The sequence below is a fragment of the Condylura cristata genome, unplaced genomic scaffold (assembly GCF_000260355.1).
Source record: "Condylura cristata isolate star-nosed mole 26May11 unplaced genomic scaffold, ConCri1.0 scaffold00048, whole genome shotgun sequence".
Taxonomy (NCBI): domain Eukaryota; kingdom Metazoa; phylum Chordata; class Mammalia; order Eulipotyphla; family Talpidae; genus Condylura; species Condylura cristata.
In genome coordinates this window covers 2,077,693-2,090,184 of record NW_004567149.1, presented here as the reverse complement: position 1 = coordinate 2,090,184, position 12,492 = coordinate 2,077,693, and the positions used below count along the sequence as shown (strand labels likewise).

Sequence of the window (12,492 nt, the reverse complement as noted above, 5' to 3'; positions counted from 1 at the left end):
GAGCTGGGCGCCTGCAGCTCCCTGGACACCGTCGAGGACCAGGCCGAGCTCCTGGGGGCGCTGCAGGCGCTGGTGGGCGGCGCCGTGCAGTACGACGGGCAGGCGGGACCGCCGCTGAGCGTGCGGCGGCTCTGCGGACTCCTCCTCGGGGCTGGGGGCAACTGCAGCCGCGCTGCGCCCTACCACGGCCTCCGTCGCGCGGCGCAGGTGAGCACCTCGGAGCAACGCGCTTGGGAGTCGGGGTCCGCGGCCTGGGACTCCTGTGCCCCTTCCAGAGTAGTGCCCTTCTCATCTGTAAAATGGGGATGGCATGTCACAGGGCCTTAGCCACTAGGATTGTCATCGGCTTTTCTTCTCATAAGGTCCCAGTTATCGAGTTCCTGAACCTCTAACCCCCAGGGACCAGGCCACCCAACCCCTTCTAACCATTCACTCCCAGGGGAGCTCACTTTCGGACCTTTCACTTGTAGGGGCCTGTGCCTCCAGGCCCTGGCTTGTGGGGAGGTGGGAATGTATGTTTGGATGGATGTTTATCGTCCCCTAGGTTTTCCTGCACAGCCTGGGCCAGAGATGTTTAAGCTTCTCCAGAGCAGAGATTGTGGCACAGCTGAGGGTCACAGACCCCCAAGTGTATGGCGTGGGTGACCGGCAGTGGCTGTACCAGACTTGTACTGAGTTTGGCTTTTGTGAGTGATTGGCCCGACCCTCACCCCCAAAACATATTCGTGTGCTTTGTCCAAACAGGCCATTTCAGAGGCGGTTTGGACTGTTTCATTTCCATAGGACCATTGGTCTGACTGGGTCATCTTCTGCTGGGATACCTAATTCCTAATCTCTCTGGTTTCTTCTTTTCAGTCCCATCAAGCCTTCATCTAACCCTTATAATCCAACGTCCTCACCACAGTCGCAGAAATCTTTCTAAATATGACCTTATCTGTCCATGATACCGCTCGATGAGGTGCCAAATAAAATATAGAATGCCCACATAAATTTGAATTTCAGATAGATTTTTTTTCAGTATAAGTGTGTTGCAGGGGTTATAGTTGTACTTTAAAAAATATAGTGTTTTGTGGATCTGAAATTCAACTTTAATGGGCAATCTATGTTTTTATTTTCCTCCTACCCCAGGGTTAAGTTCCATATCCTTTCCACATCTCCAGAAAGCAGAAGGGTTTAAAGCCAGAGATTCAAATTCCAGTTCTATTACTTTGTAACTATGTGATCCTGAGCAAACTTGGGCATTTCTCTGCCCTCTACTAGAACTGAGGGCAAGTGACTTATTTAAAGTGCTCTATGCGATATCCATAAAGTCGAAATAAAAGCACTACTTCTCTAATAAGATTTTGAGGATGAAAGGAGGTAATATATATGTAACTTGCTGAGAATAAGGTTGGCATTCAGTGAATACCCCTGTAAGTACTTGATCATTACTTTTATTAAACTCTACATATTTTGACCTTCTAATAAACCAATTTTCCTAACAGTCAGGAATTTGCACTGATATTCACGTTGCTTTGACTACTTATCTTCAGTCACAGTTTACTCCACATCTCCATAAGTCCGTGTTCTTCTCCTTAACACTGTCCATGCTCTCATCTTTATTGTTCATTTCCCCCACTGGACTATGAGTCCTGTGATAACAAAGCCTGAGAGACTGTCTTGTTTGTCACTGTGTTGTCAGTATTGTCCTAACCTACCTGATTACACAGTGGGTTCTCAATAAATGGTGATGGAAGGTGTGAATTTACATGAGACTGACCGCATTAGCTGTGCCCTCGATTTTAAGCTCTGGAAACATGGTCTGATTGTGCTGTAAGGCTCCAGGCTTCCTCTCACCACTAGACCTTTGTACATGCTGTTTGCTTTTTGTGTGTGATGCTTTCTCTTCTCTCCCTTTGTTTAACTCCTAATTCCTAAGGTCGGTTCCCCACTGCTGTTGTCCTGGGGCCCACCATGCTGCTTCACAGATTCCCTCACTATGACCCCATCCTGGTCTTTTTCCATCACACTCCTGATCATTTGAGGAGGGGGAGGTGATAACCAGTAAGACTGAGAATTCACTAACGGGCAGGTCCAGAACTACCTTGATCATCACTGGGGACAACCCTGTAAATGATTATTTTAAAAGAGTGGGGGACTGGCTATATCCTGAAGTTATGGAGATTTTCCTCCACAGATATCACTTGCGAGGTTCCCAGATGCCCTTTCTCCCAGCTCCCAGCACTGCCTTCCCACCTACAGCTTTGTGAGCAGGTGTTCGGGCTCTCAACCTCATCCATAGCCCAGGCTGTGGCCCAGACGAATTCCTACTATGGTGGCCAGACCCCTGGGGCCACCCAGGTGCTGTTTGTCAATGGTAAGCAAGCCATCTGAACATGACTCAACCTTCACCTAGCTCTAGCTCCACATATAATTCTCTCTTTTTTTTCCTAGGGGATACAGATCCCTGGCATGTGCTAAGTGTAACCAGGAACTTGGGGCCCTCAGAGTCAGCCATTCTCATTCCCAGTGGCTCCCATTGCTTGGACATGGCACCTGAGAAGCCCTCAGATTCCCCCAATCTCCACCAGGGGCGCCAGGTAAGGAAGAAAAAAACCATTCCCCTGATTTGTGGTCTTATTTGCATGCTCATTTGCATGTGCCTGTCCCTCTATTAGTGCTTAGGTCCCACTTGAAATTGTCCATTCTCCACAGAACATCTCCCAGCAGCTGCAGACCTGGTTCAGGCTGACAAAGGAGAGTCAGGTTAGGGGTGTGGTCTGAGCCTCACACCCCAGCTGCTCTGCCCAGCCACCTCAGCCTAGGTTATATGCATTGGACAGGAGAAAGAGGAAATTCCCAAGAACTGGGATTCAGCACCTATTCTACACGTAACTGACTTACCTTTAAACGATCTCATTTCCAACTGAAAGTGCTTTGTTACAAATAATTATGTAAAATACAAGTGGATAATTCTTCTCATCATGAATCTTGGCATTTTGAATAACCATTATCAGAAAAATATGGACCCTCATGTTTACGCTCCCCCCGGCTAATTGTATCCAGGTAGAATTCTGCTCAACTCCTGGGTTGAACACCTGGTCTCTCTTTGGACCTCAGCCACTGTCAGTGCTTCTCACTGTGTCTCTCTCTTTTTCTCAGTCTCTATATTTTGTTTCTGTCTCTACTTGTTTCTCAATCTCCTCCTGATTCTCTGAATATCTTTGTTTCTGTCTTTCTCCATATCTTAATCTATTTCTCTATTATTTTTGTGTCCCAGCCTAATTCTCTGGCTGCAAATCAGACATAACTGCCACAGTGAGAAGTCTAAAGGTCTTGTGAATATGTCTACTCTGTGTTCCCTCATTAGATGACACTGTCAGTATCACACATTCGATAGCTCTCAAATTAAGTCTAGAGAAGAACAAGGATGGAAGATTCACACTACCTTGTAAAAAAAAAAAAAAAAAACTGTAAAGATCCAGTAATGACTATGAGATTTGGCAATACATATAGACAAGTAGATCAATGGGGTAGGACAGATTCCCAAAATAGAATCACAGACATATGATTAATGCAGAGAAAACCAGAAATTTCCATGTTGGATTAACCAAAGTGACCACATTCAGGATCTATACACAATTCTACTGATCTTAATAGACTAAAACACGTGCCATGGCTCCCAAACACCTGGCATCATTAATCTCATACACAATAGATTATACATGCTAAATAGGGCATAGGAACCCTGTCAGGGGTGGGTTATATGTCTCCTTCCTGAAACCAAAGTCCTCTCCACTGGCTCCTGTGTGAAAGGGCCCTGTATTAAAGTGCCCTGAAGAAGTTAAAGTATGATTAATGGATGTGCCTGCTTCATTCTTCAGACTCAAATTACCATTTCAGTATGTTTCCACAGTCGCAGAATCAGTTAACTCTCTACAAAAGTATGAATGCAAGTCAGAGAGGAAGGAAGTCTTTTAAACAATGATCAGTTGGATACAACTATGTACCTTCTTTCAGTCTCTTTTGCAAATTTCTTTTAAACTGATATCTGAATAAATTTTGATTTGGTCTAGACTACTTCTAAAGCATTTTTATACTTGGAGAAAAATTAAACTCATACCAATTTCACACCACACTCAAAAAATAATACAAGATGGACCATATATCTAAATGTAAAGTTAAAAATACAAAGTTTCTGGGAAATATAGGAAACATCTTTATGACCTTGCAGTAGGTAAATATTTCTTAGGGAAGAAAAATAGCATGAAAAGATAAAATGGAATAAGTTGGACATTATCAAAATTAAATGGAAAGATAAATAAAAAACCAAGGGAAAGTATACACAGTACATTATCTGGCAAAGTACCTATGCTCAGACATTATAAACAACACCTAGAAATCAGTAATACAAAGATAAAAAGCAAATACATGGGCTATGTTCATAAATAAACACTAAAATAAAAAATATTTGTGTGGTCAGTAAGCACATGAGAAAGATGCCCAGCCACTTTTGTCATTAGAAAAATGTGAATTAAAACTACAATAAAATATAGTTTTAGACCCAATATAATTACAAGTAAATAAACCAAACAAAATCCTGTAACAACTTCCAATAGTGAAGATATGACATCCCATCATTGCTGATGAGAATGTAAAATCATAAGACCACTTTAGAAACACATACACACACACACACAGACCTACTCTATAATCCAGTGTTCTCTCTCCTAAGCATTTTCCCTAGAAAAATAAAATTATATACAAATTTTTAAAAATGTGCCCCAAGGTATTACTAACAACTTTATTATAATAGCCAAAACTAGAAACAATGCAAAGCTCCCTTAACAGGTAAATGGTAAAACAATTGATGGTATATTTATAAAAATGCTACTCATCAATAAAAAAAAATGAAGCAGTGGTAAATGCACTATCAGATTAATCTCAAAATCAATTTGAGAAAAAGCAGCTGGACCTAAAAGAGGAAATATTGTATGTCTGAAATTATATAGAGGATACAAATAGGCAGAGTTAAGCTATAGTAGAGATTTACTCTGGCGTGGTAATATAAGAAGGTTGACAAGTTATTTTGCCAGAAATCAACTGTGAAGCTGTATAGAACCATAAAGCCTCCCTTTCAGCATATTGTCCAACAAACTGGCCAGCATTTGCTTATGAAAATAATTGAACTGTAGGAAGAAAACAGAGTAAGTCTGTGGCTGATTCTTGCCCAGGATTGCCCCCTTTCCCGTGAGCACAGCAACTCAACCTGGCCCAGGGAGGCCATATAAGCAGCAACTTTGCTATTGCTACTAGAAAGGACTCCCTTGAAGAAAGCGTTGTTAAAATAACAATCTCAGTAACAAACAACAAAAGAGGACCTCCCCCCCCCCCCGTGTAGTTTTGAGTAGATTTGGAGCAGACAACTGGGTAGGGACTTAATAGGGAAGTGAAGCAGTCTTTTGAGGGTGTGATAGGTATTTACATATCCCACATTGACTGGGGGAGGTGTTCATGCCACAGAGATGGAATGAACCACAGGCAAACACACAAGCCTGGCTGACTGAGTCTGTGCCCACACAGAGGAGACACATTATCTAAAATATATAATATTCAACAACAAAAATGTGTGATATGCAATGGAACACAGAAAGTTGGTTCAGCAAATGGTGCTGGGAAAACTGGGAAGCTACATGCAAAAAAGTGAAACTAGATCACTACCTCACACCATATACAAAAATCAACTCGAAGTGGATTAAAGACCTAGACATAAGAACGGAAATGATAAAATAGCTGGAAGCAAAGATAGGCCAAATACTATACGACATGCACTTCAGCAACATACAAGCACCTAATGCACCCAATGCACCTAATGCAGTGGTAGTGAAGGCAAGGATAAATAGATGGGATCACATCAAGTTAAAGAGCTTCTGTACAGGAAAGGAGACATTACAAAAGACAAACAGCCCACTGATTGGGAAAAAAATTTCTCACACAAAACTAGTGATAAAGGATTGATCCCAAAAATATATGGAAAACTGGTGAAACTCAACAAAAATAAACAACCCCATCAAAAAATGGGCAGAAGAGCTAAAAAGACACTTTTCCAAAGAGGAAATGCAGATGGCCAACAAGCATATGAAAAAATGTTCAACATCACTTGTAATAAGGGAGATGCAAATTAAAACCACAATGAGATACCACCTCACCCCAGTGAGAATGGCACATCTTAGAACTAGCAACAACAAATGTTAGTGAGGATGTGGAGAAAAAGGAACTCTCCTGCACTGCAAACTAATACAACAACCACTATGGAAAACTGTTTGGATGTTCCTCAAACTGCTCAACATGGAGCTTCCCTATGACCCAGCAATCACACTCCTAGGTATCTACCCAAAAGACGCAAAAACACTGATTCAAAAAGATACCTGCACCCATGTTTATTGCTGCTTTACTTACAATTGGAAAGACATGGAAACAACCCAAATGTCCAAAGGTGGATGACTGCATTAAAAAGATGTGATACATATACACAATGGAATATTACTCAGCAACCAAAAATAAATAAATAAATAAACACATGCCTTTTGCAGCAACATGGATGGAGCTGGAAAAGATCATGCTTAGTGAAATAAGCCAGAAAGAAAAGAAAAAATACTGATGGTTTCACTCATAGCAGGAATATAATGGGCCAGGTGAGAAAATAATAATCATAATGAACAGCCATATGCCAGAGACATTTTAAGGGGGTGGAGTGGGGAATGGGATCAAAAACAGTGGGGGGAGGGAAATGCACTGTAGTATGGTGATGGCACATGGGTGATGTTGTGATGGGAAACCCAAGGGGATTACAACTGAGATGGAAAAATGCACAAAATGATCTAAGAATAAACTTTAAAAAAAAAAAAAGTGAGGCATGAAAAGAAATAGCAAAGTGTGGATGGCCCATATAAGAGAGTAGGGGGGAAAAACAATAGAAACTGTCCTCAAAGGAACTTGATGTTGAATTTAGAAAAAAAGACTTCCCCAAAGCAACTATCACAAATATTTCAAACAACTAAAGGAAACCACTTGTAAAACATTAAAGGAAAGGTATGTTGGCGATAACCCATCAGCTAAGGAATGTAAAAAAATGGAAATTATTTTTAAAAAACACAAATGAAAGGTCTGAAACTGGTAAGTATAAAAAAGAAGAGGAATATTCACTGGAAGGATTCAATAGATCAGAACAAGCAAAAGAAAGTACTGACAATTTTAAAGCTACATTAGTGGAAATTATCTGATCTAATGAACAGAGAGAGAAAAGAGTGAAGGAAAAGGATCAGAGCTGCAGAGATCTGTGTGACACCATAAAGTGTACTGTCATAAAGAGAAAGCGGAGAAAGTATTTGTAAAAAAAGAAACATTACCCGAAACTTCCCACCTTTGATTGAAAACATCAGCTATGCATCCAAGAAAATGAAAAAAATCCCCAAAAGGACATATCTATCACACTTAGATATGTCCTACTCAAAGTAAAATTTAAAGTCAAAATAAAAATATTGACAGCAAGAAAAGAAAAATGATTTATCACATACGGCCCGGCCGCCCCCTTGGGCAGCCCAGCCCCGTCCCCTCCATAAAACAACAGCTGAAACAATGGAGATTTTATGACTGTTTCAGTGAGAAGATATATTCAAAATCCTCAAAGTAAAAACAGCTATCAACCAAGATCCCTATATCCAGCAAATGATTTTTCAAAAATGAGGATACTCCCAGTTGAACAAAAACTAAGATAATTCATCACTAGCAGGAAGTGCTTCAGGCTGAAAGGAAGTGATGTCATATAGTAATGGAAATCCTTAGGAAGAAACAGCATCAGTAAAGTAGGTGATGATTCAAAGCAGTAAATCAAGTCATTTCTTATGTCTTTACTGATTTAAGAAATCAAAGCCTCAAACACTGATTTTGAAAATGCATTTATTGGGATTACAGTATTCATTGCTACACTTTTTCTCAAACAGATTACATCTCTAGCAGTTCCATGTTTTTCCCTTGAACCAGAAGACCAATTTTAAGAGCCACTGTTGAAAACTGAAATAATGTCAGGCTTATTTATTGTCTCAACATAGAAGAGTGTGAAATGGAGGCCTGCAAATGCTGAAGTGTTTTCTGTGCCTGAAACACACTTTTCTTCACACAGTTAGTTTCTCATGGACTAGTTCATCTTGCAGGATGCCATCAAGTGTCACCTTATTTGTGATCCAACACCATGGTAATCATGTAAGTACTGCTGGCTTTTTGTGCTTATAACCTTGATTTTTTTTTTCTAATCAGCTTATTGAGATATAACTTACATGCCATGAAAACTGCTCATTCTTTTTTTTTAGTCTCCTCTATTTTTTAAATAACATAATAGTTTATTTTTATATCATTTTGTGCATTTTTCCATCTCACTTGTAATCCCCATGGGCTTCCCATCACCAAATCACCCATGTGACATCACCATAGTCCAGTGTATTTCCCTCCCCCCACTGTTTTTGATCCCATTCCCCACTCCACCCCCATGGCTGTTCATTATTATTATTATTATTATTTTCTCGCATGGTCCTGCTATGAGTGAAACCATCTGGTATTTTCCTTTTCTTTCTGGCTTATTTCACTAAGCATAATCTGTGTGTAGAGGTTATCATGTTCGCCTCACACTAAGCATGATCTTTTCCAGCTCCATCCATGTTGCTGCAAAAGGCATGTATATATTTATTTTTGGTTGCTGAGTAATATTCCATTGGGTATATGTACCACATCTTTTTAATCCAGTCATCCACTTTTGGCCATTTTGGGTTGTTTCCATGTCTTTCCAATTGCAAATAAAACAGCAATAAACATGGGGGTGCAGGTATCTTTTTGAATCAAAACCTGCTCATTCTTAAATGTACTCTCCAATAATTTTTAGTAAATTTATAGAGTTGTACAACTATCATCACAATCCAAGAATATGTATAATGAAATTAGGTGGAAGTACAGAGAGTTGAACCAACTCCAATTAATATGTTACTAGCTCTGAATTAGACAAATGCAAAATAGATGCAAAAGCAAAAAGATTTTAAGAAATCTATATCCATGCTGTTATATGTGAAAATGTTCTAAAGCATAACATCATTTACTGTTGACATGAAAAAAATAAGTGAATTTGTATTTTGGAAACTGATACAAGTGTAATTTCTGGAATCACACATTTGAAGACCTCAGGTCCGTCTGCCTGCAAATCAGTCACTTCTTCCTGGACTTACAGATGGTTTCTAATAAAAAAATCATCTTTGAAGCTCTTTCCTACATGAAGTTTCCTAGACGGTGTAGTGAGTATCCCATCTGAACGTCAACCAGAATTTTCCAGATTCAACAACTAACTGTCTTTTAAAAGGATAGCTTTCCTCCTGCTCCATGTGTTGTAAAGAAAAACTTGAAGGGTCATCCTGAACTGTTTCTGCTTCTTTCCTGATGCTGACTACTAAAAAGAGACTACAAAGTGGACACAAGATAGTTAGACTTAACCCGATAATATACTAATTTGGGGTTATATAGAGAAACAACTAGCATTTGACTTCATCTATGGAAAAAGCCGTTACAATTATCTAAAAAAAGAAAATTTCCTGATTATTACTAATGTATATGTAGACAATATTTGCATTCAATCAAAAGAGTTGATTACGTAGAACTCTGACAGGTTCTAAGAAAGGAAGTTCACAGGGCTATTACTAAGAACTGATATAGGTGAGGGTAACCAGCTTTGCCTTCTTTTTCATTGTGTTACAGGGCAGGGGAAGAGGGGCACCCCTGAAGCCCCAAACCTGCCTGCTCTAAATGGGTTCTGGGCCATCCGCCACAACAAGACAAAGCATATAAAACTTTAATGAAAAGGGACTTTAATACAGTGAATATACAATATGGAACACAGAGAATATAACTGCTAAATCAAACACCTGAAGTTACCCAACCCCTCGTGGGCAAAAGTCAACCCAAAAGGGATTGACCCAAAGCAAGGCCTGAAAGCCGCCACGAGACTAAAGCACCTTCTGGCCGGGACCCATGGAAAAGGGTCAGAAATGGCCAGACAAATCTGGGAGGAAAAGAGCACAATCAAAATCAATATAAACACTGCCACAGTCACCTCCCTACAGGTATCTCACCCACATCTGCCTTAACCAGTCCAGGGCCAGGAAACAAGCACGGTTTCTCCATCACAAACTTGCTGCTCCATGTGGCTTCCTCAGGTCTCCTTGTTCTCCATCCTGCTTTCTTCTTTTCTCTCTCCTTGCATTGTCTCAACTCTTAATTTCTTGATTAGTCCCTTCATTCTCTTTTCCTTGTCACCCTCTTCTCTTTGATTTGCACTTTATTTTTTTCATGAAGTGCTGCTGTTTCATCTTTGCTGGAAGAGGACTGGATATCTTTGGGTTCTTCCCCTACTACCCCCTCATCAGCTAAATTGGCTTTCTTATTTCTCCGTGTAGCATCTGGCTGGAGTGATAAGAAACTCGGGACCAAGAAACTCGGGACCCCAGAGCAGAGAAAGTCCTGGCCAGGCTGGTTTGTCCTGCAGTCCTTGCTCAGGTCAAGTATCTGCTGGTGTTTTAATACATTCCTCAGATTCATGTGTTGAAGCCAATAGTTTGCCACTTTTCACAAATGCCAGAAAATAGTCTGGCCATGTTTTACATGGGATAAATAGCAACAGTAGTACCTGAGAGTCTACCTTTTGTCAAATTGTAACCCTAGGAGGTCCCTAGGGAAAAGGGAAGTTCCAGGTTCCCTGCCCCACCCAGAAGGAAGGTGGAGCTGAGCGGAGAAAAAGGAGAGAATGAAGCAGGATAGAGAGCCAGGAGACCTGAGGAAGCCACATGGAGCAGCAAGCATATGATGAAGAAACTGTGCTTGTTTCCTGGCCCTGGACTGGTTAAGGCAGATGTGGGTGAGAGACCTGCAGGGAGGTGACTATGGCAGTGTTTATGTTGATCTTGATTTTGCTCTTTTCCTCCCAGATTTGTCTGGCCATTTCTGACCCTTTTCCATGGGTCCCAGCCAGAAGGTGCTTTAGTCTTGTGGCAGCTTTCAGGCCTTGCTTTGGGCCAACCCCTTTGGGTTGACTTTTGCCCATGAGGAGATGGGTCACTTCAGGTGTTTGATTTAGCAGTTATATTCTCTGTGTTCCATATTGTATATTTACTGTATTAAAGTCCCTTTTCGTTAAAGTTTTATATGTTTTGTCTTGTTGTGGCAGATGGCAGAACCCACTTAGAGCAGGTAGAATTTGGGGCTTCAGGGGTGCCCCTCTCCCTCTGTCCTGGAACAGATTTGCTGCCCTGTAACAAAATGATCTCCTGGTCATTTAAGTTAAGCCTCACAATGTATAAATTAAGCCTCACAACATCTTCCAACTGCTTTAGTTGATATAATTGACTCAAAACTGAGAAATGTCTCCATATAAAGTTATAAAATCTTTTAGAAGTGAGAATGGCTTGGCTGCCAGTTTCAAGGGCACCCTGGCTAAGAAAACTTTCCTTCTCTTGGCATATGGTATAAAGTGCTGGATACCTTGTAGGCCAGAGAAAGTGAAATAACTTGATAGAGTCCTGGCAGTTAGTTCCTTTCATTAGGCATCCTTGAGAACTGTAATCAATGAGACTGAAAATTTACACTTAGAGTTAAGTGTAAGTGGTCCATTTTGTTGTTTGTCTGTGGCTTGGCTGGTCAAAGCGCCTGTCTAGTAAACAAGAGACCCTGGGTTTGAATCCCAACAGGGCCTGTTTGTGAGCTTTTGTAATTTAGCAGTGTAAATTGCTAGCGCCTTCTAGATTCTGGTAAGGGAAGGACGATCCTGAGGAAAGGAGTTTAATAAATGAGGACTAAGATTAGGCAAACTCAGCATTCACTAATTGGATTGGCTTTCGGGAGCAGGGTGAGTGACACTAACAATAACTGACGGACCCCTGGAATCACTCAACACAAAGCTCACTCACCTGAATTCCCAAATGCTACTCTTTTGTCACCCTTCCTGATATTGGGGCACAGTGCTCCATCCCCACTCAGCAATCTCCTCCAGACAAGCATTGTCCTTGTGGAAATGTGGACAGTCTCCAGGGCTCAGTGTGTTGGGTGGGTCCTGGCTCCAGTGCGTTGGACGTGAGAAATGGAGCCCAAACACAAAGAATAGCATAGGGAAGTGCCTTGAAATCAGATTCCCTAAGAGCTGGACCCCGAGGCTACACTATCTGTGTTTGAAAAGGAATGTGGACTCTGGCTTTCAGTTGCTTTTGATAGGGAGGCATGGAGTTTCCATCTTGTTAATTTTAACAAGTAAAGAAACACGAATAAGAAATATAAAAATTATTAATAATTCAGTTAGGAAATTAGCATTTCTGCCAAGATCTGTCCCTGTAAGTCGCCTTCGTGTGGGTGTTTCCGTAGTGTAGTGGTTATCACGTTCGCCTAACACGCGAAAGGTCCCCGGTTCGAAACCGGGCGGAAACAGTG

General features: G+C 41.0%; 1 protein-coding gene and 1 non-coding gene across 2 annotated transcripts in view; both read left to right on the top strand.

Moving 5' to 3' along the window:
- Nucleotides 1-2,763, top strand: part of PRSS16 (protease, serine, 16 (thymus)) — a 6,710-nt gene extending 3,947 nt beyond the window's left edge. Inside the window, exons 8-12 of the mRNA XM_012734163.1 lie at nt 4-207; nt 545-686; nt 2,177-2,356; nt 2,434-2,579; nt 2,695-2,763. Coding sequence (XP_012589617.1) covers nt 4-207; nt 545-686; nt 2,177-2,356; nt 2,434-2,579; nt 2,695-2,763 — 741 coding nt within the window. The remainder of the gene's footprint in view (nt 1-3; nt 208-544; nt 687-2,176; nt 2,357-2,433; nt 2,580-2,694) is intronic.
- Nucleotides 2,764-12,416: 9,653 nt separating this feature from the next.
- TRNAV-AAC lies at nt 12,417-12,489 on the top strand. Its single transcript has one exon. It is a non-coding gene; the product is annotated as a tRNA-Val (tRNA).
- The last annotated feature ends 3 nt before the right edge of the window (nt 12,490-12,492 follow it).